General features: G+C 42.9%; 1 protein-coding gene across 1 annotated transcript; it reads left to right on the forward strand.

The window, feature by feature from the left end:
• Positions 1-3898: 3898 nt before the first annotated feature.
• Positions 3899-27322, forward strand: Plin2 (perilipin 2). Its single transcript, XM_034503797.2, has 9 exons — positions 3899-4036; positions 5181-5235; positions 5326-5521; positions 8818-8900; positions 11420-11699; positions 13439-13617; positions 15261-15395; positions 16409-16699; positions 26605-27322. The coding sequence occupies exons 2-9, from the start codon at positions 5206-5208 to the stop codon at positions 26683-26685; spliced, it is 1275 nt and encodes a 424-aa protein (XP_034359688.1). The 5' UTR covers positions 3899-4036; positions 5181-5205; the 3' UTR covers positions 26686-27322.
• Positions 27323-27616: the final 294 nt, after the last annotated feature.

The following is a 27616-nucleotide window of genomic DNA, read 5'->3' on the forward strand; positions in this document are numbered from 1 at the left end:
CATTCCTAGAATAAAAAAACAAAAAATTTCCAGCACCCAAAAGGTTACTTATAGCCCCCCTTTTCTAGTCTTACCACAGAAACAAATACCATCCTTTCTCCCAGCCCCTTCCCCCCCACCCCACTTCTCCCCTGAAACAAGGTCTCTCACTGTGTAGCTTTGGCAGGACTTCAAACTCTTTAAGTAGACCAGACTGGCTTTGAACTCACAGAAATCCATCTGCCTCTGTCTCCCAAGTGCTGAGATTAAAGGCATGCATCATCACGCTTGTCCTTGTCCTGTTTTACATTTTTATTTATTTGGGTGTTCTTTGTTTTGTTTTGTTTTAATTTCAGGGGTGGTGGTGGTAACTGGCTTGCATAGAGTACTTGTAGAGGTCAGAAGACAGCTGTGGGAATCATTTCTTTCTCCTCTTACCAAGCAGGTTCCGAGAAATCTAACTCAAATCATCCAGCTTCATAGCAAGCCCTTCTATCTTCTAAACACCGACCCCCACCTCTTTAAAGAGTATCTTGATGTGTAGTCCAGGTTGCCTGGAACTCACTAGAGTCTTGAACTCCTGGCAGTTCTCTTGTCTCAGGTTCCCCAGTGCTGTTATTACAGGAGTGTGCCATCTCACCTAGTTCTCTGCCTTAACTTGTGTGGGTGTGGGGGTGGTATGTGTGTGTGTTATGCATGCTTAGGAATGTACAGGTACGTGTGTGTGTGTGTGTGCGCACGCGCGCACACACACACACACACACACACACACACACACACACACACACACGCAGAGGCCAGAGGAGGAGATAGGGTGTCCTTCGATGTCATTTCCCACCTTAGTCCTTTGTGACAGAACTCTCACTGAACTTGGAGCTAGGCTGGAGCCCAGCGAGCCCCGGTGATTCTCCTGCCTTTGCTTTCTCTCAATGCTGGGCAGCCACATCTGGCTTTTTATGTGGGTGCTGTGATGTAAACTCAGGCCCGCAGGCTGGCCCAGTAAGCACTATCACCCACTGAACCATCTTGCCAACCTCTTATCCTTACCTCATAACAGCTGAGTTTAGAGAGGTGTGCTGATATGTGACTGTAATCCTAATCACACATCTGCAATCCCAGCATTCAGGAGGTAGAGAGGAGAGGATCAGGGCCAACCTAAACTACACAATGAACACAAGGATAGTCTAGGCTACACAGTGAGACCCTGCCTTAAAAAAAAAAAAGAAAGAAAGAAAGAAAGAAAGGAAAAAAAAGAAAGAAGAAAGAAAAGAAAAAGAGCAGACAGACAAAGGACTAATACAAGAAGTAGCCAAATAACTTTATCTAGTCCAGGAAGCAGTGTTATCTCCGTTTCACAGCTGAGGAAGACAAGGCAAAAACAAATTAAGTAACTAGCTCAGGTTATCTTCTTGGGATCTAATCTTGGTCAAGTTGCTGCTTGGTCATTAGACTATGGAAGATCAGGTGACTTTCCTGAGACCGTTTCTTTATAAAATGGTGGTAGTAATTCCACGACAGCAAGACTCCATGCTGTTGTAAGGTTCTACTACGCCCCTCAGATCCTGACTCAGCAGATCTGGAGTAGGAGGCAGAAGTCTCTGATCGGGTGACCAGCGTGACACAAAAACTCAGTTTTATAAAAATGGCTTTTTCTTGGCAGAGCTCATTTCAGTACTCATAATACTCAAGAAGCTGAGGCAGGAGGATCACTGCAAGTTTGAGATCAGCCTGGGCTCCATGATGCATTTAAAGCCAACCTCAGCACAGAATAAGAGTTTGTCTCAAGAGAAAAAAAGAAAAACAACATGAAGTCCCTTCCACTCTTGGGAGTCGTTCTTAATTTTTCTTAATAAATCTTCTACTCAAGTTCTCACACTGGTGAAAGTGAAACAAAAACAGATTAATTTGGTGTGGTCCAACCTTTGCAGATTAGAATAGTCTGGTCCCAGATGATTTGCCCAGGGGCCCTCTCAAAAATGCACATCTTTAATGAGGGGAAGTGACTCACAGGCTTGAAACTTAACAAGAGGCTTTGTAGGGGAAAGGGCAAAGAAAGAGGTCATGTTGGAGAGAAGTCATCAGAATGTGGGGGAGAGTAGCAACAAGTGGTGAACAGTTCAAATATTTACTTAGAGCAGTGGTTCTCAACCTTCCTGCTGCTGTGAGCCTTTCACACAGCTCACCCTGTTGTGGAGACCTCCAACCGGAACATTATTTTGTTGTTACTTCTTAACTGTAAGAAGTATTATTTTTTGCTACTGTTTTGAATCATAATGTAAATATCTGATATGCAAATGGTCTTAGGCGGCCCCTGTGAGAACCTCTGGCTTAGAGTAATACCAAAACTATTAAAATAAAAAAAAAAAGGATTTAGTCAATTGTTCTTATTTTTACATCATTGTCATCATCAGAAGGAGAATTATGGGGTGTTTTGGTGGGGTCAGGGTCTTGCTATGTCGCCTGGCTGGCTTGGTATTCACTATGTAGCTCAACCTAGTCTCAAACTTGTAATCCTTCTGCCTCAGCCTCTTGAGTGCTTTGGCTCATAAATCATCTGTAACTTCAGCTCCTAGAAATCCAATGTCCTCTTCTAAAAGGTCTCAGAGGACATCTGCACAGATGTGGCATACATACATACATATGCACACAAGACAAAATCTTTAATAAAAAACATTCAGAACATCTTTGGACTTCTAGATATTTTGTGGCTTTAAAAATATATATATATATACAATTGGGTCTTCTAGTGCTCTTAATCACTTCAGGCACACATTTTAATGAGCCCGGTTGGATCTTTGGACTTTTGAAAAAATAAGCAGCACCTGTGTGCATGCAACTTTGGCTAAGTGATTGACGTGGAGGTGAGAGCTGCCCAGAGTTCAAATTCCACAGCTCCGAATGCACCTTCCACAAGCCCTGTTTAGTGGGATCCAGAACTGTTGCTGCCGCTCTACTCCATATTATAGTGACAGGGGAACCACTTAGCTAGGGCACGAGAGTTTCCTTCCTATCCTCAACTGTTCCTTCTAGTTTCTCTTGCAAGGAACCAGAAGGCCTGCTCCTTTATCTTTTTTCCAGGAAAGAAATTCCCTGAACCCTTATGACTTCAGATGGCTGTACAACTTTCGGGACCAAATAACGCAGTTCACGCCCCTGCATTTTCGACAAGGATTAAAAAATGATTCAGATGTTGACTATTTAAGTTCCCTTAAGAACATTGTGTAAGTCACGATAAAGTTGGCCATCTTCCTTAATTGTTGGCTGCTATCACTCAAGAGCGATTTGGAATTGTCTTGCTGAAGAAGACAAGCTCAAGCTTTGTTTTTGGAAATCCAGATCAACCTTTCAACTAGAAGCATTTGATAAATGTTTGAGAACAGGGTATTTTTCTAGCCTAGAACGTGCAACAATCCTCCTGCCGCAATTTCCCTACTGCTGGCTGGGGATTACAGACCAAAGCCACCACATCCATTGATGAATTGTTTAAATCCATAGAGCAGTAAACCAGAAATCTCTACAGGTCATTATTGTGTTGGAATTCCACAGATCTTTGTAACTTTCTTGGCTTAAAGTAAAAGATTAGAACCCTGAATTCCAGTTTTGAAGCGTTCTTTTCTGAGGACTCTTGCTAATTTGTCTGCATTTTCCAAAACCCCAGGCGCCCTGCATCTTTGGAACACGACTTTCAGGACCCCTGACCTAAGTCAGAGAACAGCCAAAGGCAAGGCCTCGCCCCAGCTGGCTCCTGGTCTTCCTGTACTAGTCTGAGATCTCTGGGCACTGGGCTCAGGAAACCAAGGGGGCCCCTGGTTTCTTGGCACCAGGTTGGGGTCCCCTCGCCCAGGCAGGATCCCCACCTCCCCACTGAGTGACCCCAGAGTCCCAGCCGAGTCCGGTTTCGCTGGCGCAGGGTTCAGCTGCCCCAGGCAGCTGGGCTATCACGTGGCGCGGAGGCATGGGCGGGGCAGCCAGGCGATATTTAACAGTCGCCCGGGCTGCCCTGTTCTGCGGTCATCAGGATCGTGCGGACTTGCTCGTCCCTCAGCTCTCCTGTTCGGTGAGTTCTGTATTAGATCTGGCCCCCAGGCCGCTGCTGCTCTGCCTGCGTTGGGCTCGGAACTGCAGCTACCGGTCGGTGGCGGGGCGGGAGCAGCCCGGGGCTGGTTAGGAAAGCTCTCTCTTTTGTCGTAGAGGTTTCCTTTCTGTTTGCACGGCCTTCTTTGGTAGAGCAACTTGCATTTGTCCTGGAGAGGCATTATTTAAAGGGAAACATCTTACAGAAGAACTTATGAGGTGGATAGTGAGAATTGTCTGGTTTTCCTTCGGTGTCCCACTAGGCAGCACTGGCTGCCCTCAGGCTCTCTGTAGTCCAAGCTGGGCTGGAACTCTTGCTCCTCCTCTGCCTCAGCACCACCACACACCCCTGGAAAACGGAAGGAGATATTTTATAGGCTGCTCCTCGGTATGGATACTGCTCGAAGCTTCTGCTTTCAGGGCAATTCTTCTTAAGGAACTGGGACTTTTGGTTGGAGGCTGGGGTGTGTCTAGACAGGTTCTGTTGCTGGGCAGAAGGCAGTTTCATGTGGGGGTGGGTCACAGCGGATAGGAGATTTTATAGTTCCCTGGAGCCACTCTTTCTTGAGCTCAGTCAGCAGTAGAGCAGCCACTGCTAGTTTCAATCTCATTCACAAGAATGGTAAACACCCTAAAGTATCAGTTTGATAGTTCTGATCCTGAGAGCCAGGCACGGTGGCCTGTGCCTAATCCCTACACTAGTGAGGTTGAGTTAACAAGCATTTCGGAGGCAAAGTCTGGCAGGTCTCGTGAGTTCAAGGCCAGCCTAGTGTGCAACCTGAGTTACAAAAATTAATTAATTAATCAATCAAGGTGTTTGGGGGGAAGCTAGGATGTCTTCTGTTTAAATTGAATGTTCTGCCTTTCTGGTTGGCATTTTTGAGAACAGAGGCATTTCTAGTGTCCAATTTAAGAGACAGGTCACATATCAACGGCTACTCTTTCCTATTGAAAGTGTGTAAACAGTTCCGGAGCCTCCAGTCAGGCTGTTGGCCCTGAAGAGGGCTCTGAATTAGAGGATGGGAAACTGAAACTGTCTATGCTGGAATTGTGCAACTGCCTGGGTTGGGTTGGGACGGGACTTGGTATCACCTCGATGTTCTGAAATCAGTTTCTTTTCTCTCCAGGCATCTCATTTCTCCAGGAGGAAAAATGGCATCAGTAGCAGTGGATCCACAACCGGTATGATTTTTTTTTTTTTAAGTGCTCGTTCCTTGGTCCTTTTCTTTCTCATGTTTTGAGTCCTTACTATCCACTCCTTTGTGTTTGCAGAGCGTGGTGATGAGGGTGGCCAACCTGCCCTTGGTGAGCTCTACCTACGACCTCGTGTCCTCCGCTTATGTCAGTACAAAGGATCACTACCCGTATTTGAGATCTGTGTGTGAGATGGCAGAGAAGGGTGTGAAGACGGTGACCTCTGTGGCTATGACAAGTGCAAGGCCCATCATCCAGAAGCTGGAGCCACAAAGTGAGTTTAGATTCTTCTGTCAACATTGAGCCCAATGGACTGGGTAGGGTGAGTTCTAAGTCACACCAGGGAACCCTCAGGCCTTCCTGAAGCACCTCTTCTATCTAGAAACTGTCTGGTGACATGCATTCACACAGATGGACTGTTTCATAGCCAGAACTGATGCTCACTTGTCTTACTCTAAAAGAAACTTCCCAGCCGGGCATTGTGCTCATACCAGTCACCTCAGCTCTTTGAAGGGAGGTGGAGGAGAAGTGTCAGCTACATAGTGAACCCCAGGCTGCCTGGGCTGTATGTGATGCTGTCTCAGAAAGGAAAAAAGCATGAACTTAGGGTGTATGCCGTTATTCCCAATGGAGGCAGGCAAATCTTTGTGTTCAAGCCCACCCTGTTCTACCTACCAAAATCCACACTAGTCAGAGCTATATAGTGAGAATGTGTCTCAAGCCAGGACAACAAACCAAAAAGAAAAGAAAAAGTAAATTTCCAAAATGCTTTTATGTTAATAACTGAAATCACAAAGGCATCAATCATCTAAGGGGTGAACTGAGTTAGATTTCTCATACAGCATGTGCAAATTAAAAACCAAAATTTTATTACATTTATATTATCTTGTGTCTGCATATGTGTATGTATTTGTGTGTAGATGCATGTCATGGCAATGCTGAGAGAATACCAGGGTCTAATTCAGGTCATCTGGCTTGGCAGCAAGCACCTTTACTCACTGAATTATCTTCTCTGCCCAAACTTTTCTTTTTGAGACAAGGTTGCACATTGTAGCTCATCCTGACCAGGGAACTTACTATGTAACTTTGTCCTCTAACTCAAGGATATCGCCATGCCTTAGCCTCTCAAATGGCTAGGATTACAGACCTAAGCCAACATGCCTGGTTTATGCAGTACTGGGGATAGAACTTTGCTGAACTGCATCATCAGTCCAAGACTTTTTATTTTTAATATTAACTTTATTGAGCTAAGAAAACACACTGTACAGTTAATCTACTTAAGCTAAAAATGGCTATACCTTAGTGGAAGGGTACTTTCCTGGCATGTATGAGACCCTGGATTCAGTCCCCAGCACGGCAAACAGAACAAGCTCGTTTTCATCAGCAGTCAGGACCCACTGCCTTCTATCCCCTCAGGTTGCTCTTAAACCTGTTTTTATATAAGATTATTTCTGGCCTTGGGTACAATCAGTCATAAAGTAAGCTCTTCTGCATCACACGTAAGTAAGGCATGTTTCACTTAACATAGAGGTTTTCAGGACTTACCTGTGATACACCATTGTATGTACTTCATAACCATGACAGATGTTCATGTTGTGTCTGTATTTAATCCCTTTTTATTGAGGACTAATATCACATTGTGTGGGTAGAACATACTTGTCTTAGGGTTACTATTGCTGTGATGAAAAACCATAAATCCAAAAGCAACTGGAGGAGGAAAAGGTTTATTTGGCTTACGTATCCTGAATCGTAGTCCATTAAGGGAAGCCAAGACTGGAATTCAAACTGGAGGCAGAAGCTGACTCAGAGGCCATGGGAGAGTGCTGCTTGCTGGCTTGATTCTCATGGCTTGCTCAGCTTGCTTATAGAACCCAGGACCACCAAGTCAGGGGTGGCCCCACCCACATTGGGCTGGGCACTCCATCAATCACTAATTAAGAAAATGCCCTAAAGGTTTGTGCTATCTTTTGGAGACAGTTTCTCAATTAAGGTTCCCTCCTGTGTGATGCCTCTAGCTTATGTTAAGTTGATATGAAAACTAGCTGGACAATGCTTCTCTCTCTCTCTCTCTCTCTCTCTCTCTCTCTCTCTCTCTCTCTCTCTCTCTCTGTGTGTGTGTGTGTGTGTGTGTGTGTGTGTAGGCATGTGAAGGTGTGAGATTGATGCCAGGAACCTCCCTGAATCTCTCTTTGACTTTTGAGGCAGAATCTCTCAATCAAAAACCAGAGCTCACTGACATGGCTACTCAGGCTAGCCAGGATGCTCTCCAGATCTTCCGTTAATGCAGAGGTCATGATTACAGATGGGGATCCGAACTCTGGTCCTCAAGCTTTTGTGCTTGAATCACTTTTAACTATCAAACAGTCCTCCCAGCCCCAACACGATCCATTCATCAACTGACGAACATTTAGGTTGTGTCTACCCTGGGAAGGCGATAAATGATGCTTCTGTGAACATATGTATGTTCACCCCAAGTTTTGGGGGTTATATTTTCAGTCTCTTTAGTATGTATTTAGGTGTGGAACTGCTAGATCTTTAATAACTGTTTAAATTTCAGAGGAACTTGGGGCTGGAGAGATGACTGAGGGTTAAGAGCATTGGCTGCTTTTCTAAACAAACTGGGTGAGATTCCCAGCACCCACATGGTGGCTTACAACTCTCTGTAACTCCAATTCCAGGGAATCCAATGGCTTTTTTGGTCTCCCACAGACACCACCAGGCTTGTGCACTTGGTACACAGACATACATGCAAGCAAAACACCCAACTATACACACTGAAATGTTTTTCTTCAATTTTAGAGGAAGTATCGGTCTCTCCAAATGTCTCCAAAAACACAAATGAACTGCTTTTAACAAACATTTGCATCATTCCCCAAAGGGTAAATTAGAGTCTAGGATTATAAGGATTCTTTTTTTTTTTTTTTTTTTTTTGGTTTTTTGAGACAGGGTTTCTCTGTATAGCCAGGAGGATAGCCGTCCTGGAACTCACTCTGTAGACCAGGCTGGACTCGAACTCAGAAATCCGCCTGCCTCTGCCTCCCAAGTGCTGGGATTAAAGGCATGCGCCACCACCGCCCGGCGATTATAAGGATTCTTTAAGAAACAATTTGATGTGGATTCTTGACCTCTTATCTTTAAGGGGGAAGCTTGGATTGAAATCTTGTTAGGAAGATCCAGGGTGCTACTGTTCACTGGTGAGATCCCAGAGTATATCTCTATGTACTGAGATAAATAGAGATTAACCCAGCACGGGTTACTTTACTTCCTGAGGGAAGGTTCAGTAGAAGCTTGCCTTCCTGTACTGTCACTAGCATTGAGGCCGTCTTCCTTAGCTGCTTTTCCCACACAGCCCCTGATTTACCTGTCCCTGGAAGAAAGTTGCCAGGAACCTGCCAAATTTCTTCCTGTAAGAGCAGAAGACACCAGGAAGTAGATTTTGTGGTTCTAAGAAAAATAAAGCTGCATTCTTGCTATTTTCATAATAAGACTAAATAAAGCCCTGAGGTATTGTCCATGTGTTCATTCTATACTTAGAGTGAGTGATCATTTTCCTGTCTGTATTTCCTGCAGTTGCGGTTGCCAATACCTATGCCTGCAAGGGCCTGGACAGGATGGAGGAAAGACTGCCTATTCTGAACCAGCCAACATCTGAGGTGAGCTTGGGACAGTGTTGGGGCTTGGGGTGTTTTCATGTTTTCTTTAGCCCAGGCTCTGAGCCATAAACACACAAATACCTTTCCCTCAAGCTGGAGTTGGGAATATTTTTGAAGGAGTAATGACTACTCCCGGTCTTCCTGAACTGCTGTTAGGGTGAGTCCAAGAAACAGAGATGAAGTAACTGCTTTTGGTTAGAATACAGGCTGGTCTCTATCAGCTTGTAACAGTGAAACTGCTTTTAAATCACTGGTTCCATATGTTGCTGGATGTATATACAAACTGGGAGAGATAGTTCTGGGCATTGCTGATAGGAACAACATGCATACATGACAGATAACCAGTGGTGGCAAAAACTATTGCTTGCTTTTTTTTTTTTTTTTTTAAATATGTGTTTATTTTATGTATATAAGTACACTGTAGCTGTCCTCAGACACACCAGAAGAGGGCATCAGATCTCATTATAGATGGTTGTGTGCCACCATGTGGTTGCTGGGAATTGAACTCAGGATCTCTGGAAGAGCAATTAAGGTGCTCTTAACCGCTGAGCCATCTCTCCAGCCCAACAATTGCTTTATCCATCTTAGTGACTGTGCAGTTCAGATAATGCCCTAAATTTATCCTTCTGGTTAAGAATACAGCATTGCACAAAAGGATATCAGTTAGGGGAGGATATGGGGTTTTGCCTTTCACCACTTAAATAGATAAGTTTAGTGTATAGCCTTTAGATAATTTTCTGTGTCTCTAAAACTTTCATTTATGTGGCTTGAGGAATTATTTTCCATTTGGGGTATTTACATTTTGATGAATGGTTGGTTAATATGGTAGTCCACGACTTGAATCCCAGCATTCTAGGCAGAGACAAGCTGTTCTCTGTGAGTTCAAGGCCAGCCTGGTCTACACAGTAAGACCCTTTTTCAAAAAAAAAGTTTTTTTATTGACTTATTTATAATATCCAGCCTAACTGATGTACTTGTAGCTCATAATAATGAACCTGTAGCTCATTCCTTGCCTAGTGTGTACAAGGCTGAGTTTGATCTGCAACACCACAACAGAAATAGTCAACTTACTGTGTTTCAACCTAGATAAAAATTAGGTTGGGGTATTAAACTGAAAACTTTGTAAATTGATATCTTACTAAGAAGTGATGTTGAGGTGTTTGTAGCTAAGGTTCCCTTGGCTGCTCTTGAATTCCATTTGCAGATAAAGGTGACATTAAGTTTCTGATCCTTTTGCCTCTACCTTCCAAATGATAGGGTTATAGGCTTGTAGGCTACCATGCCTACTCTCTGTGGTGCCAGGTCCCAGTGTTGCACGTTTACTCTGCTAACTGAGCCACAGTCCCAGCCTATCACCCTCTTCAGTGGCTTTTTTTTCCTCCCTCTATTTTTGCCCATGTGCAAATGTACCATTGTAAAGGTTTACTAGACTATTCTTTGGCAGGAGAGCTGTTGAGGGCTTTTTGTTTTACTTTGGTTTTGAGTCATAGTTTCCTAGTGTAGCAGAACTGGACCTGCAGCCTTAGCCTCTTGGGTGATTATAGACAAAAAAAAATACTATATGTGTTAGGCTGTGGTGACACACACCTCTAATCCCAGCACAGGGAGGCTGAGGCAGGCGGATCTCTCCGGGTTTGTGGCCATCCTGATCTATGGAGTGAGTTCCAGGACAACCAAGGCAACACAGAGGAAACCCTGTCTCGATGGAAAAACAAAGCCAAATAGAACAACAACAAAAATCAGAAACAGAGAAAACAAGATAAAATTCTGAAAAATGCTATATGTAAATTAAGTTTTGGTGAATGGGGTGTTTGTGCCAATGTGTGCATGAGGAAGTCAGAAGACATTTTGTGGAAGTTGGTTCTTTCCTTCCATCATGTGCACTTTAGGGGTGGAACGAAGGTCCTCAGTCTCTGTAGCACTTCATTTTGTTGGCTGGGATATTGTTGGCTGGGATATATATATATATATATATATATATATATATATATATATATATATTTTTTTTTTTTTTTTTTTTTTTTTTTTTTTGAGACAGACAGGGTTTCTCCACTTAGTCTTGGCTGTAGACCAGACTGGCCTCCCAGGCTTCTAATATAAATTATTAATAGGCAAGTCATGATGGCACAGGCCTTTAATCCCAGCTTTAGGGAGGCAGAGGCAGGTGTGTCTCTGTGAATTCGAGGTCAGCAAGAACGCATGTCATGAGATCCTGTCTCAAATAAGAACAACAAAAACAAAACAACTTGTCTAGACAAATTGATTAGTTTCATGTTTGTTTATTTCATTTATAATAGTCCTTAGGGAGTAGTAGCCTGTAGGACAAAGAAAGAGACCTGACAGAGACACTCAGCCTCATTAAGAATTAATGCTATGTAGTCTATGTATGTATGAGGCTGAGAGTAGAAGAGCACGCTCAGTTCATCTTTGACTATTTAGCTATGCAGCCTTTGTGAAACCATGAGTGTGTATTTGCCAATATTTCTCATCCGCTGGCTTGTCTGTTTCTTTGCTTACAGATTGTGGCCAATGCCAGAGGTGCTGTAACTGGGGCGAAGGATGTGATAACGACTACCGTGGCTGGAGCCAAGGATTCTGTAGCCAGCACAGTCTCAGGGGTGGTGGATAAGACCAAAGGAGCAGTTACTGGCAGCGTGGAAAGGACCAAGTCTGTGGTCAACGGCAGCATCAATACAGTTTGGGGGATGGTGCAGTTCGTGAATAGTGGAGTAGACAATGCAATTACCAAGTCGGAGCTGCTGGTAGACCAGTACTTCCCTCTCACTCAGAAGGAGCTGGGTAATGATGCTTTTATGCTGAAGTTATGTTTGAGTCCTTTTTAAAAAGTTTGTTCACTTATTTAGGGACAGGTCTCACTATGTATCTCTGGCTGGCCTGTCCTAAAACTCACAGAGATCCATCTGTTTCTTCCTCTTAAGTACAGGGAAAACTATGTACCGCCATGCCCAACCAAAAGCTACCATTAATCTTTAATCAATCAATCATCTATCAATCAATCAATCAAATTACATTTTATTTGTGTGTGGTGTGCATGTGTGGCATGATGTACATGGGGGAGTCAAAGGACAAGGTGCAGGATCTAGTTCTGCTCTTCTTGCATGCGTGTCTTAGTCACTGTTCTATTGCTGTGATAAAACACCATGACCAAGGCAGCTTACAAAGGAAAACATTTTGTTGGACTTATGAAGCAAAAGCACATCAACAGGGACAGCTAGAGCTCACATCAGCAAGCTAGAGGTGGGGAGAGCACACTGGGAATGACACCCAAAATTGATCTGCCAAAGCCTGCCCCTTGACAGACCTGCTCCATCAAGGCCACACCTCTCAATCCTTTCTACACAGTTTCAGCAACTAGGGACCAAGGATTCAACCAAAAGCCCCTGAGGGCCATTGTCATTCAAACCATCACAGTGTGGGTGCTGGGGAATCAAACTCAGGCCATCAGGCTTAGTGGCAAGTGCCTCTGCCCACTTAGCCATATTGCTGGCCTTTTAAATTTTTTTTTTTTTTTTTAAGGATCTTACTTAACTCAGGGTAGTCTTCAACTCACTATGTAGCTGAGGATAACTTACCATACTCTTTCTCTTTTATTTATTTATTTATTTATTTTTTTTACTGAGACAAGGTCTTATATAGCTCAAGTTGTCCTCAGGCTCACTAGGTACATGATGCTAGCTTTGAACTCCTGATCTTCTTGTCTCCAACTCCTAAGTGCTGGTATTACAGGTGTGTACATAGTAAGTTCCAGACCATCTAGGGTTGCATAGTGAACAGATCTTTAAAAAAAAAAAAAAAAAAGGCATGTAACCCCAGCACTAGAGGAGCAGATGCAGGTGAATTTAAAGCAAGGGGACTAGAGAGATGGCTCAGTGGAAGAACTTGGGTTCAATTCCCAGGACCCACATGGGTACTTACAACTGTCTGGAACTATAGTTCTACCTCACATGCATGTGATGCACAGATGCACATGCAGGAAACACATCACACACACAATAAAAATAAATCTTTAAAAGTAGCTCTAAGGGATGGAGAGATGGCTTAGAGGGTAAGAACACTGGCTGCTTTTTCCAGAGATCCTGAGTTCAATTTCCAGCAACCACATGGTGGCTCACGGCCGTCTATAATGAGATCTGGTGTCCATGTCTGGCATGCAGGCATATACATGCAGGCAGAACACTGTATACCTAATAAGTAAATCTTAAAAATAGTTTCAAATGCTTAAAACCATTTTTGATTGTATAGCAAGTTTGAGACTAGCCATCATGGTACTTAATTACCACAACTGCTTGTACTATGTGCCATGTTGCTAAGAAGTGTATGCAGGTGGGAAGAAGCACATGTAAACGTGTGTGTGTGTGTGTGTGTGTAACAAATGCTTCAGGGTGATCAACCCAAACAGGGAGTGTGAACAGTCTTAGGAAATGAAGACATCTTTCTTAGGATTCCAACTGTGGAATCCTAAACAAAGGATCACTTTTGTTTATTTTCTCTTTTTCTTTTTTCCCCTCTATTGTCAGAGATGGAAGCAAAAAAGGTGGAAGGATTTGATAAGGTTCAGAAGCCATACTGTGAACGGCTGGAGACCCTGTCCACCAAGCTCTGCTCCAGGGCCTACCATCAGGCTGTCAACAGGGTTAAAGATGCCAGACAAAAGAGCCAGGAGACCATTTCTCAGCTCTACTCCACTGTCCATCTGGTGATTACCCGTTTATTTTACGAATAAGAATAGATATAATTATGACACTTAAGAATTTCAGTACTGGGCTGGAGAGATGGCTCAGCAGTTAAGAACACTGACTGCTCTTCCAGAGGTCCCGAGTTCAATTCCCAGCAACCACATGGTGGCTCACAACCATCTGTAATGGAATCATATGCCCTCTTCTAGTGTGTGTCTGAAGACAGCGACAGTGTACTCACATATATAAAATAAATAAATCTTAAAAAAAAAAATTAAGAATTTCAGTACTGTATGTGAATAATCCCGTGGAAACATGGAGAGTGTGCAGATAACTCTAGACAAGGAAATAAAACTAGACCTCTGTGGCATTGAGTTCAGCCACCTCCCCGTCATGAGCACGAGCACAGTGTGATGCTGTTTTCAGTGATCCAGAGAAGGGCTTGCTGTTGTGAACCTCCATTTTTTTTTATTTAAATTAAAGTTTTTTTTCTTGGATATTTTCTTTATTTACATTTCAAATGTTGTGAACTTCTTCAGGACTGAGTAGAGCAACCTCTGTGGGGCTGGAGAGAGGTTAGCAGTTAAGAGCACTTGTTGCACTTGCCGAGAACCCAGATGGGTTGGCAGCACACACACAGCAGCTCAAACCACCCGTAACTCTAGTTTCAGGGGAGCCATCAACCTCTGCTGGCTTCTGAGGGCACCAGGCATGTACATGGTGCACATACATACATGCAGACATACACTCATACAGTAACATAAAAAGAAATTAAGTCTTTAAAAAGGAAGAAAAAAAAAGAAAGAAAACACTTTAACCCCAGCACTTGGGGAGGGAGAGGTATCTGTGATTGGGATATCTGTGCATTTGAGGCCAGCCTGGTCTACATAGTAAGTTCTATGGCAGCCAGGATTAAGACTTTATCTCAAAAAAAAAAAAAAAAAAAACTAAACAAACAAACAAAAAAATCAGATATTTGTTAGACATTTGCCCTATAGATACTTCTTCCTTTTTATAGTTGTAAGAGATGGAAACAGTACACATCAAGTAGGAGCAGGTTTGTGCATTATGCCACAATAGAATCTTGTACAGCCATTAAAGAATGCCAGGGTAAAGAATGGCATGTACTGTACTGAAGGGCAGGTTCTTCTAGGAAGAACAGGTAGCTGGTAACAAGGAAGAGAAAGGCTGAACTCTTTTCCTTCTTTCTTGTTTGTTTGGTTTTGAGACAAGGTCTTGCTGTGTAGTTCAGCCTGGCCCAGAACTTGAAACACAGACAGAGCTAGCTTCAAACTTGTAGCAATTCTCCTGCCTCTGCCTCCACAATCCTGGAATTACAGGCATGCACCACCATGCCTAGCCACCTTTCTCCTTCATTTTCCCCTATGCCCTTTTCTTCTTTTAATTCTCACTTACCCTTCATGCAAATATAAAGTCTATTACCTCTTACCTGTGCCCAGAGACACATTTGACGTCAGCAATGTGATAATTGCACAAAAGCAGTAAAGACCTGCTGCAACTTGGTTGACCACTAAGCCGAGAGATAAGTAAATGCAGCTCTTGTTGAACTCTGTGGTCTCTGTGTTGCCTGCACACACCACAGAGCTGAGAGCAGGATGAAACATGAGAAGAAGTTGCATTCACCTAGCTTGTTTCGTTACAGATTGAATTCGCCAGAAAGAATGTGCACAGTGCCAACGAGAAAATTCAGGGTGCTCAGGATAAGCTCTATGTCTCATGGGTGGAGTGGAAGAGAAGCATTGGCTACGACGACACCGATGAGTCCCACTGTGTTGAGGTAAGATGACAGGCAGAGCCACTCATACAGTGTCTGGAGAAGTTCTTACCACACGGTTGGCTTCAGTTCCCCCATGAATCAATCCTCTCAGAGTATATTCATATCAGCCCAGATATGGTGATACAGACATGAAATAGCAGCTACTTGGGACACTAAGGCCAGAGGATAGCAGGTTCAAGGCCAGCCTGGGCTTATCTCCAAATAAAAAATAGAGAGGGGACTGGTAAAATGGATACACAATTAAAGGCACCTGGGGCCCACAGGTAGAAGGAGAGAAGCAACCTCCTCAGGGTCTTTTGACCTTTGCCTAAGTGCACAAAGTAAAGGTAGTTTAAATATTATTTTTAAAAATAAGGAGAGGACTGGGGATGTAGGTCAGTGGTGCATAGCACCTGCCTTCAAATGGGTGCGTCGGCTGGCTTCTGGAAGAGATCAGGACACAGTTGAGACTGAAGGTTTGAGGACTGCAAAAGAGCAAACAGCTAATGTTCTAGAACTAGCTCAGTGTGACCATATAGAGTGATTCTTTGTGTCCCCAGTAGCAGTGAGCCTCTGAAATCAGCATCAGCAGTTCATACTGTATCTTCCTATTTGAGAACAGACTAAATTAAACCAACAGTAGCAAGTGTATGTTTTGATTGTCTGTTCTGTCCTGCTTGCTGTTCTTCAGCCTAAGACGATGACCTTTGCAGTCACAAGTTCAAATCTCATACTTAGCTACTTTCTAGCTGTTAATTGGGCAGATTAAACGCTAAGCATATTTTCTTAGCTGTGAAATACGATTAGTACTGCTTCACACAGTATTGTTACTAAAAAGTCAAAGCATTGGTTGGGGGTTTAGCTTAGTGCCAGGGCATTCCTCCCTAGGGGAAAAACAAGCAAGTACTCAGGAGTCAAAGAAGCTGCATGTAGAAGCTGTCTGTATGGATACATAGCCAGCAGACGTTACTGGGCTAAATCATACACAGCCCCGTGGGATCCACTGCTAATTCTTGAGTCTGTTTTATTTTTAGCACATCGAATCACGTACACTGGCTGTCGCCCGCAACCTGACCCAGCAGCTCCAGACTACATGCCAGACTCTCCTGGTCAACGTCCAAGGGTTACCACAGAACATTCAAGATCAGGTCAAACACTTGGGGGTGATGGCAGGCGACATCTACTCGGTGTTCCGCAATGCTGCCTCCTTTACGGAAGTGTCTGATGGCGTCCTCATTTCTAGCAAGGGGCAGCTGCAGAAAATGAAGGAATCCTTAGATGAAGTTATGGATTACCTTGTTAACAACACGCCTCTCAACTGGCTGGTAGGTCCCTTTTATCCTCAGTCTACCGAGGTGGACAAGGCCAGCCTGAAGGTCCAGCAGTCTGAGCTCAAAACTCAGTAAACCTGTCCTTGTCACCAGTGCACAATGTTGCTGGCCAGGCAACACCTTTTGCTGTATTGAAATTAACCTGATAGATGACTTTAGATTAGAAAAGCAGCTAGTTGGAACAAAGGTCCTCATTATGACTCAATTATTGTCATGCCCCAGCTGGCCCTGGTACCTGAGTTCTTTTTACCTGGCTGGTAAGTGGCATGTGTTAGTCTTGTGAGGACCTCGCCAGAACCTAAAAGCTCAGGTGTGCTTACAGTCTTGTCTGTGGCCTTTGTGTTATTATTGGCTGTAAACGTCTGTCTGTACCGAATAAAGATTCATTCATGTGGCCTCTGCTCTGAACGGGCATCTGCTCCTGTGTGGTCTGAGCAGGCTTCATCACTGATTCTCTAAAGACAAGCGCTTGTGCAGCTTGAATTTAGTTTTTTTCCTTCTCTGTGAAGAAATACCACCTTTGGACCCAATAAAATTCATAACAGGGTAGAGCACTTTTATGTTGTTATGTATGCTTTGTGTGTTGCTTTTATTTTGACCTGCTTGATCTGCATGACATTATTAAGCACATACATGAATTCCAGTTGGCCTGCTGGGGAGTTCAGCAGGGTAGCAACATTAGAAGACAAAGTCCACTTGAAGATTTCAAACAAATTCAAAGCTAATATGAGGCCAAACACATTGTTATTGCTACTTAGAGGGTAATGGGAGAAGATCGCTTGAACCCAGGAATTAGAGAGCAGCCTGGGAAACAGTGAAGCCCCCATAGAAAGAATAAAGGGATAGCAAAAGGTCTCAGCAGGTAAAGGTGCCTGCTGCCAAGCCTGATGACTTGGGTTCAAGACCTACCCACATGATAAAGGGAGAGATCTGACTCTGAATGTGGTTCTCTGAGTTCCTTATGCACATACATACAGACACACACAGGCCAGGGATAGTGGCACACACTTTTAATCCCTTAAGCACTCAGGAAAGCAGAGAGGCAGGCAGATCTCTGGTCTACAAATTGAGTTCTAAGACAGCCAGGGCTACATTGAGAGACCCTGTGTCAAAATAAAAATATGGAGTGTCTTTTAATTTTTTTAATAATTTATAAAAAAGGGGGGACAGTGACTGGAGAGATGACTCAAGGGTTAGGAACACTAATTAGGTTCAATTCCCAGCAAGCACACACATGGTAGCCCATGGCTGTAACTCCAGGCCCAAGGGGATCCAACACACATGGTGTAAGACACACACACATGTAGGCAGAATACCCATTCACAAAAAAATAAAAATTTAAAAGTAAAAATGACAGAAAAACAGGACACTATTTTAAAAAGCCAGAAAACAGTATGTAAATTATATGCATGTCTGATAACTGTAAAGGTCAGGAGAGGACATTAGGTCTCCAGGAAAATAGAACTAAGTCTAAGGAACCTGCCTGTGGTTGCCAGGCTTCTAGTCCCTTTAAGGGGGACCTGTCCTTTAGGATATGAGTCTCCTTATCACAAAGCTGCAGTCTTATCAAACTTCTAAAAATGCAAATGAACTCTAGGGCTGTAGTTCAGTGGGTAGAGTGCTTTCCTGACATGCATTAAACCCTGTATTCAATCCCTAATACTTCAGAAGTTAGGTATAAATACTCCTGGGATCCTAGCATTTTGGAGATGCTGGCAGGAAGATCAGAAGTTCATATTATCTGTGGTTATATAGTGAGTCCAGAGACAGCCTGGACTATATAGAACTGTATCTCAAAAAAAAAAAAAAAAAAAGAATTTTCAAGACAGTAAATTTCAGGGTTTGCAGAGGTCTCAGTGGTTAAGAACATTGGCTGCTCTTGCAGAGGACCTTCTGGGTTCCATTCCTAGCACCTGCATGAAGGCTCACAACTGCTTGTAGCCCAGTCCCAGGGAATCTGAAGCCCTCTTCTAGCAACTGTGGCCATTGCATACATGTGGTGCACATGCGTACAATCAAGCAAAATACTCCTATGCATAAAGTAAAAAATTATTTTAAAAATGAATTTTTTTGAAAGAAAGCAAATTGTAGAGCCACACACTCTGCCTATTATGCTAGGTGAGCAGGGCTGCCCTTAACTAGACTTAAACTCTCGAAGAAAGTTATCTCATCCCTACCTTATGCCTTTTCATGAAAACAAGAAAGAGTAGCCAGATGCTGGTGGGACACTTCTTTAATCCCGTTACTCAGGAGGCAGAGACAGGCAAATCTCTGAGTTGGAGGCTAGTCTAGTCAACAGAGTGTGTTCCCAGAACAGCCAGTGCTACTCAGAGAAACCCTGTCCTGAAACAAACAAACAAACAAAGAAACATATAAATACAAAAACCTAAACAAAATCACAAACAAAAAAACTCCAAATCAAGGGAGAACATGTAACTTTACCTGTGTCCTTGTGGAGGCTGGGACTCCCAGGCATCTGGCAGTTGTCTTTGGCAGTTACAGATCTTCTGGTTTCAGGAAAGGTAGATTATTCATGGGTCTCTGCTTCTTAATGTTTTTTCTTAGTTCATTCATAATCTTTCCATTCTGTGCCTCAAAAGTATATGGATAGTTTATTTCAATTGATGGAAATATTTGTATTTGAGGGTATAAAAATGTTTTGTATGTTTACTGATTTGCTTTAGTGGGCATATGGGTACCATTATGGGTGTGAAGCCGCCGAGGACAATTTGTGGAAATCCATTTTCTCCTATAACCTGTGGTTTCCCCGCTCAAATCTCAGTTCATCAGGCTTGACAGCAAGTGCCTTTACTCTCTGAGCCATCTCACTGGTTCCTTGTTTTTTTGTTTTTGAGATGGGGATTTATTGTGTCACTCATGCTGGCCTAACTCCTGGACTCAAGCAATCCTCCTGACTAGCCTTCAAAGTACAAGCACTCTTGGTCCTACACCTGGCTTGGAGCAGCCATATGCAATAAGTACATATGTGCTTTTTCTTATTGCAAAGATTATTGTTGAGAATGATCTTGCTACACAGCTCTGGCTACCTTCAGTCTCCTAAGGACTGAGATTATAGGCATGTGTCACAGTGCTGGCAACTTAATTCTGAAAGTCTACTCTTGTGTTTCTCCATTACAAGAGTTTCAGTGTTAATTAAACTGATTATGAAAAAGAGACAGCTTTGAAATTTCTTCCTGAGCAACAGAATACAGAGTAGAGGTAGGTGTGGCTTCTTCTGCCTTTAGTTCCTGCACTTGGGAGGCAGAGGCAGGCAGATCTCTGTGAGTTCAAGGTCAGCCTGGTCTACAAAATGAGTTCTAGGACAGCCAAGGCTATACAAAACAACAACAAAGCCAGACAACAAAGCAGGTCAGTTTTAGAAGAAGCCCTGTTGTTTGTCATGACCTGTGAACACTGGTCTCAGTTTTGTCTGCCTGTGTCTTTGTCTAGAGAACTTTTGTAAGCATGTTTCTCATTGTCTTTTCAATGTTTTGTGTCTTCAAATCTCGCAGCTTCATTATGGCATAAACTGACAGAAAATTTAGTTTTAACAGATTTCCTAACATGGTATATTACTTACCATGATAGGTTAGTAATAACTGTGTGAGCTCTGGTGTGGTGAACCTGCCAGCAAGTCAGCCAGTCAGCCCGCAAACCAACCAACCAACCAACCAACCAACCAACCAACCAACCAACCACCCACCCACCAACCAACAAATAAAAACTCAAGCGATTTGGGAGTGCTGTCCATTAGTCTTCTCTGCATAGTGAGTTCCAGGACAGCCAGGATTATGCAGAGAAGCTCTGACTCCCACCCTCCAGCCCCCACAAAAGGTTTAATCTCAAAAGGCAAACTCTTGGGTTCAAGAGGTCTTTTTGCCTTAGCCTCCCCAAAAGGTCAGACTGTAGTAGACACAAACCACTACATCCTTCTGTATGATCTGAGGTTAACCACTCTAACCACCAGAGGTATGAGAACACCATCTGTGGGACAATGGCATGTATCATCTCTAACTGGCCAGCAGGTTAGTTCATATACCTGGACAAGATTAGGGAAAACACATGTCCTTTGGTAAGACATTCAAGGCGCTGAGGAGCTAGTGAGGCATAAAAAGAAACTAAACTTTGGGTTATTCTCGATACGCTCTTTGGAGTATTACTTACAGAGGAGATAGGAGGAGGAGAGATCTTTAAGAAGCAGAGTCTAATTGGAGCCTGAGAAAGCAGACGTGGGAAGAGAGAAAACCTCTCACCAGTTGGCCCTTTCTTGGCTCCCATGGGACCGGGCCAGTTAGATCTCAGCTCTGATGCAGTTCCAGGAGTAACTTGATACTGAGGTCTTTATCTGTGATGGTCTTGTGAGGTGTCTTTGACCCAGTAAGCTTAAGTATTTATTGCTGTGTCTCAAGGAAACCTTCAGGCTATAGGTATACACTTTCGGAAGAGGTTTTATGGGATCCAGGATATTCTGTAACATTTTAAAATGTCTGTATGGTGAAGGTCTTTCTCTTCTTGCTTCTTTTGAGATTCTGATACCAGCCTTTCGTTGTGTTGTAGTAGAAATTACTAATTCAACTCTTTCTGGAGTTTTGGTGTAGGCTAGCCTCAAACTCAGGGCATTCCTCCTGCCCTAGTCTACTTAGTGCTAGGATTATACAGGCCTTTGCAACCACCTTGGCAAGTTGAGAAGGCCTTTTAACTTAAATTTACTGTCTACTTGGGGCTGTGCTATAAGGCAGGGGTAGGGTTCAAGAGGAAAAGGCCAAATTGAAACCACACCCTCAGTTAGTGGTGAGGTGGTGAGAGGCAGGCCATCTGTGCATTGCTGAATTTGACAGCAAAGAATGATGCTTGGCACATTACATGTTCAGAAAGATATCAGCTAGGTGACCACTTGAAGTGACAGGAAGTTAGGGAGAAAAAAGGTGTTTATGTTTCAGAGTGGGGTAGACAGTTAAATGAAGTCTCTTTTTTTTTTTTCTTGTGAAAGAAGAAGAAAGAAAAAGCAGACATTGAGTAGTGTGAATCAAATACTTCTTACTTCATTTTCAACTCTCCATAGAAGATGGGCATTGTGGTGCCTGTTTGTAATCCAGGTGAGGTGGAGGATTAGGAGTTCAAGGTCCGCTTGGGCTTCAAGTGACCTTATCTAAAAACAAAACACAGAACTCTATTCAGATTAGAACCTGGGAAGGACTCAGCTGAGATAGCAGCTGTATCAGCCCAACTCCCTTATGAACAATGGCCCAAGTGAGCTTTCGCAGTGATAATGGTACCACATCTGTCCCTGGGCTTTAGACCACTTTGTCTGTCATTGTCCTCCCCTGTACCCTCTGTGCCAGAAATTACCAGCTAGGGAGCTGGATAAGAAGATTTCTGGTTCCATACTGGGTTTCTTTTTGTTGTTGTTTGGTTTATTGGGTTTATTGTAGGGTTTGTGTTTGTCTGTTTGTTTGTTTGTTTGTTTGTTTGTTTTTTGAGATAGAGTTTCATTATGTAGCTCAGGCTGTCCTGGAACTCTCTTTGTAGACCAGGCTGGTCTCAGACTCATAGAGATCCACCTGCCTTTGCCTCCCAAGTGCTGAAAGGGTCTTTACTTTTAAAGAGCAGTCTTGTGTGCTTCTAATGCAGGTGATCCAATGACCACATTTTGAGCAACAAAGGAAATAGAAAGTAAATAAGAAGTTTAATCTGAAACAAAACATAGAGTGAGTTTATGTTATGTATATAGGTAGCAGATTTATTGATAGTCCTTTTATAAAAAAAAACAAGAACTTAGTACAGGCTTTATAAAATATTTTATTTTTAGAAGTTCCTAGGCACAGGGCCTAGTGGTGCATGTCTCTTAATCCCGGCTACTTATGGCTCTGAGACAGGTCAAAGCCGGCCTGGGCTACAAAGTGAGTTGAAGGCCAGTATATCTGACATAGTGAGATGTCTTCTCAAAAGCAAAGCAAAACAAAACACCAAAGAAGAGCTGCTGATACAGAGTAGCGTGGGGAGTCAAAAGGGATCTTTGGAGCTGGAGAGGCAGCTTTAGTGGTAATGTGTGTGTTCAGTATGTGCAAGATCATGGCTTCGGTGCCTAGCACAGGGAAGAATAGAGCAAAATAAAATACTCAAATGGATAAGATGCAGACGAGTGGACATTGATTAGGTGATTAACAATAGATAACAATAATCACTGTAACCTGTACCCTATTGTAAGAATTCTAACTTCCTTAGACTTGTTAAGACAAGAGCAAACCACTGCATTGCTCTACAGAGCTTCCCACTTAGGGCAAGTGAGGGGGGCAGCTAGGGCTAGGTGTGCACCAGCCCATTCAGCTGTTCCTAATAGTTTAGTATAGGTGATGCAAATGAAGCTGAACTAGGTGTTCCAGGCCCTCTGGGATGCAAGCACACCCTCAGGTTCATAGTCGGCATTGTGAGCACAGCAGTTTAAATCCCTACAGATAGCATGTCTATTCCTGTAGTTGCCTCTTATATTATCCAGGACCCAGAGCCACTCACTGTCTATCCTTTATGAAAAGGAGAAAAAAAAGACTCCATATCCTCAAAATGTTTAGTGCCATCTTGTGGAAATTTGCTATACGAGGTGAATTCATGACATGTAACGTGTGAATGGTGCCCCCTAGAGGTTGCATGGTGAACTGCCTGAAAAAATATGGCATCTTTGGCTCAGGATATTCTGGCTTTCATGAAAGAACAAATAGCTGGTTTTCTGTTCTGGGGGCGGGGTGGGGGGGCTCTACCTCATTGGTGTGGCACTGTGCATGCCGTACTGACTCCACCCTCCGTCCTTTCCTGATAGGCATCTTTTCAGCAAAGCACTTCTTACAGTCCTGCTTTAGCAGTACAGAACTGCGTGTTCATGTCAATAAAACAGATACTTATTTTCTAACTCTGGGAAGTGATTTGTGAGGCATTTCCCAAAGCCCTGAAAAGGTGGTAGGCAAGATCACCAACTTTGAACTTAAACTCACCGTACATGATAAACTATGGCTTCTTTTAGCTGCTTCTTCCCTCTCCCATTTCCTTCATAGTACTAAGGTTGACGGCAGAGTGGGAGACAGTCTAATAGTGTAAAGGAATTTGCATGCTGAATTGATGTGGTTCTATAGGTGAATTGTTCCTACGGCACCCCTAAACCTTCTCAAGGCCTAAGTGTGTGTGTGATATGTATGTATGTGTGTGAGGAGGTGTTGGTGGAGGTGGATGTGTTGTTGGCCTTAGGGACTAGAACTCTGTAAGTGGAGCCTCCAACATTCTCTAAAGAATCTGCAGAGTTGGTATAGAAGTCACTCATGTTTATTGATCACCTTTCACAAGTGAGCGCTCACCAACTTTATTCTTCACCTGGTAAGTTGGATACTTCAGATGAAGAAACAGATTGAAAAGAACTAAGGAGCACAGTGGGGACTTGGTCCAATGTCTACTGATGTCAAAGTGCAGGTATAGGTAAAGGTGTAGGTAAAGGTAGATATAGGTGAAGGTGTAGGTGTAGGTGTAGGTATAGTTGTAGGTGTAGATATGGTTCCCATTCTAGCACTCTAACTCTCTGCCAGGAGAAAACCACAGCTGACTTTCTTGTTTGGCAACTAGAAAATTCGTCTGTTTCTATCTTTTGTGTTATAGCTTCATGTTCTATTTTATATTTAGTAAAAATAAATAAAGTGCACCGGGCATGGTGGCTCATGCCTGGAATCCAAAGATGTGTAAGGCTGAGGCAGGAGGAACTGCCACAAGTTCAAGGCTATTCTGGGATATGGGGTCACAAAAAAATGCATGTACACAAATGTTATGGTCTAGATTTAGTAAGAGAGAAAAATATAAATGAATGGGTGTTAAAGGTAGATGTTAAAAAATATATACATTCATTAACAATAGCTCAGAGAAGAAGCTAAGCAAGTGCGTCTTTTTTTTTTTTTTTTTTTTTTTTCTCCGAGACAGGGTTTCTCTGTGTAGTCCTGGCTGTCCTGATACTCACTCTGTAGACCAGGCTGGCCTCGAACTCAGAAATCCGCCTGCCTCTGCCTCCCAAGTGCTGGAATTAAAGGCGTGCACCACTACCACCCGGCGCAAGTATAACTTTTAACCTAAAATAAGGCTAACATGATAGCTGGCTTTTCTGGCTGATGCTCCCTCCGAATGAATTTCTGTAACACTGCTGAGCTCTGTGGATCTCAGGTTGATAAAACCTTTGCAAGGTGAACCTTACTGAAGAGCTAGACTGCAAATTACTGTATCAATGAAAAACTTAAAGAATACATTAGTGAGAACTGCACCTCAGTGCACAGATCTCTCAGCTCCTGAGTTCTTAGGGGAAAGTTCAATGAAGGACACAAAGAGAAAAAGGGCCTGGTGAATAAATGAAGACTTTCCTTGTTCCTGTGCCTGTGCCCCTCATTTCTCTCATATTGTTAGGGAATAAAATATAGCAAGCACCAAATTTACCATGCTAGGGATGGGGAGATGACTGAGTTGATAAAGTGCCTGCTGAATTTGGACCACTGGCACCCATATTTAAACCCCGAGCTGGGTGTGGTCTGAAACTCCAGTTTAGTGGGGGTGGATAGAACCATGGAATAGGCAGAAATCGGGACTCATGGCCAGCCAGACTAGTGGAGTCAAGGACATTTACGCTCAGTGGAAGACTCTGCCTCAAAAACTAAGGTGAAGGGTGTTTGAGGAAGGCACATTAAATGAACCTTTGGGCTCAAGTGTGGGCACATGTATACCCACACACACATGCACACAAACATTTTTATTTTGGTCATTCTGAGACAGGATTTTGTTATGATTCAATATAACTCGAGCTGGCTTGCTTTTTAGTTTTTCAGATCTTGTCTGGCTTTGAACTTGCTGTGTAACTGAGGCCGGTCTTGAACTCTTGATCTTCTAGCCCTACTTCCTACATACTGAGATTACAGATGTGAGCCACATGCCTGGATCACTTAAGACATTATTTTGATATGTAACTCAGCAACATTAAATATGTTCACAATGTAGTTCGACTATCACTGTCATTCACTACAGAGATTTTTCTCATTCATGTAAAATATCTTGTCTATTTATGCTACAGGATAAAGCTATTAACTCCTTCACCCATTTCTTCAGTTCTGCCCCCCACCCCTTTTTTGAGAGTTTTTGTTGTTGTTGTTGTTAGTTGATTTGGCTATTAGGATATTAGCATTTCCCTATTTTTTTTTCTGGAATGGTCCACTCTACACTACTGTATCTCACAGAACCCACCCACCCCCCTTTTTTAAAACTTCCTGTGTCCTGGAGGTGGAACCCAGGGCCTTTGAGCTTGCTAAGCACAGTCCTTGCCAATGAGCTATATCCCTGGCCCCTTGCGATGACAATTTCAAAGTTTCATTTGAGGCAAGTTCTTACTAGATAGCCCAATTTGCTTTAAGCTTACCATTGTCTTGGCCTCTGCCTCCTGAGTGTTGTATATCGAAATCAGAAAATGAATTGCTACTTCAGTTCCTAAACAAGTCCTACAAAAGTAAAACATTATTATTTAAAAAGAATAATAACTCAAAATGCTTTAATTAATTAATTAATTAATTAATTAATAAGAGTGTGTCACTATGTAGCCTGGCTGGCCTGAACTTACAGAGATCTGTCTGCTTTTGCATCTAAAGTGCTGGGGTGAAAGATGAGCACCTGGCACAACAAGAAAATATTTTACGGAGTTTGCTCTAGCAATAAAGTAGTAAAGGAAACTTTCAAGCTGGTCTGGCGGCACCTGTCCATATTCTCAGCACTCCAAGGGTGGAGGCTTGAGGAACCGCTTTGGATCTGAAGTTCACTTACTGTCTGTTCTTTTGACCTCGGTCACCACTAGGAAGAGAGTTCTTGTTTTATCATCTGAGGTTCCTCTTTTACAGATGCTTGATTTCACTGCTGTTGACTCGACATCTGAGACTGATGAAGTTCCTGATATTATTCCTTTGGAAGAAGACGAATGAACCCAGTGATCACATGCAGCCTTGTCCTCTTAAGGCAAAAGACTACCCAACTAACACAAGGAAAGACTCTATTTTATTGAAAACATAATATGTATCTGTTTTGGTTTTTTTGTTTGGTTGGGTTTTGTTGTTGTTGTTGTTTTGTTTTTTTTCCCATGAAACTCGGGCAGAGTCACACGGGGAAAGCGGGATTCGAACCAGGAGAGAGAGAGAGCAAAGGGCTCAGGCTCGCCCTCTGCAGGCAGCTACCTTAGCCGTTGCGCCACCACTGGCTTAATATGTATCTGTTTTTAATGTTTGCATTTGTTTTATTCCTGTGGCTTTGGTGAACATTAATCTGCTCCTTTTTGGCTGCTTGATCTTAGTTTTAAATGATGTGAACTTTTTAAAGAGATCTTGTTCTGTATCATGTATCATTTTATACAATTCTTTAATGTTTAATTGCTGAAATGCCTTTATAATAATATTGGGTTGTAGGCCAGTGAGATGGCTTAATGGGTAAAGGTGCTTGCTGCCAAGCCTGACAATCTGAGTTTGACTCCTTAGGACCCACATGATGAAATGACTTTCTCAAACTGTTCTCAACACACACACAAATATGTAATAAAAGATAAAAACTGGGTAGTATAAAATTGGACCAGAGAGTCTTTTTTTTTTTTAACTGAACATTTGCTATTTTTTGTTTCTTGGGACATTTTTCTGTTTTGCTTTTTTTGTTTGTTTGTTTGTTTGTTTGTTTGTTTTGAAACAGGGTTTCCCTGTGTAGCCCTGGGTATCCTGGAACTCACTACTTAGAACAGGCTGGCCTCAAACTCAGAGATTCTCCTGCTTCTGCCTCATGAATGCTGGGATTAAAGACATGCACCACCACATCTAGCATGAAATGGTCAAATGTATGACTCTATGGCCTTCTAAGTCATGTTGCTCAGAG

The sequence above is a fragment of the Arvicanthis niloticus genome, chromosome 5 (assembly GCF_011762505.2).
Source record: "Arvicanthis niloticus isolate mArvNil1 chromosome 5, mArvNil1.pat.X, whole genome shotgun sequence".
NCBI classification, from domain to species: Eukaryota; Metazoa; Chordata; class Mammalia; order Rodentia; family Muridae; genus Arvicanthis; species Arvicanthis niloticus.

What these genes read in the sequence shown, in the direction of transcription:
- Plin2 (XM_034503797.2), top strand. Translation starts at nt 5,206, where the DNA reads ATGGCATCAGTAGCAGTGGATCCACAACCG. An exon ending in TAGCAGTGGATCCACAACCG is followed by an intron (nt 5,236 to 5,325) that starts GTATGATTTTTT and finishes TTGTGTTTGCAG; the next exon opens with AGCGTGGTGATGAGGGTGGC. An exon ending in TGAACCAGCCAACATCTGAG is followed by an intron (nt 8,901 to 11,419) that starts GTGAGCTTGGGA and finishes CTTTGCTTACAG; the next exon opens with ATTGTGGCCAATGCCAGAGG.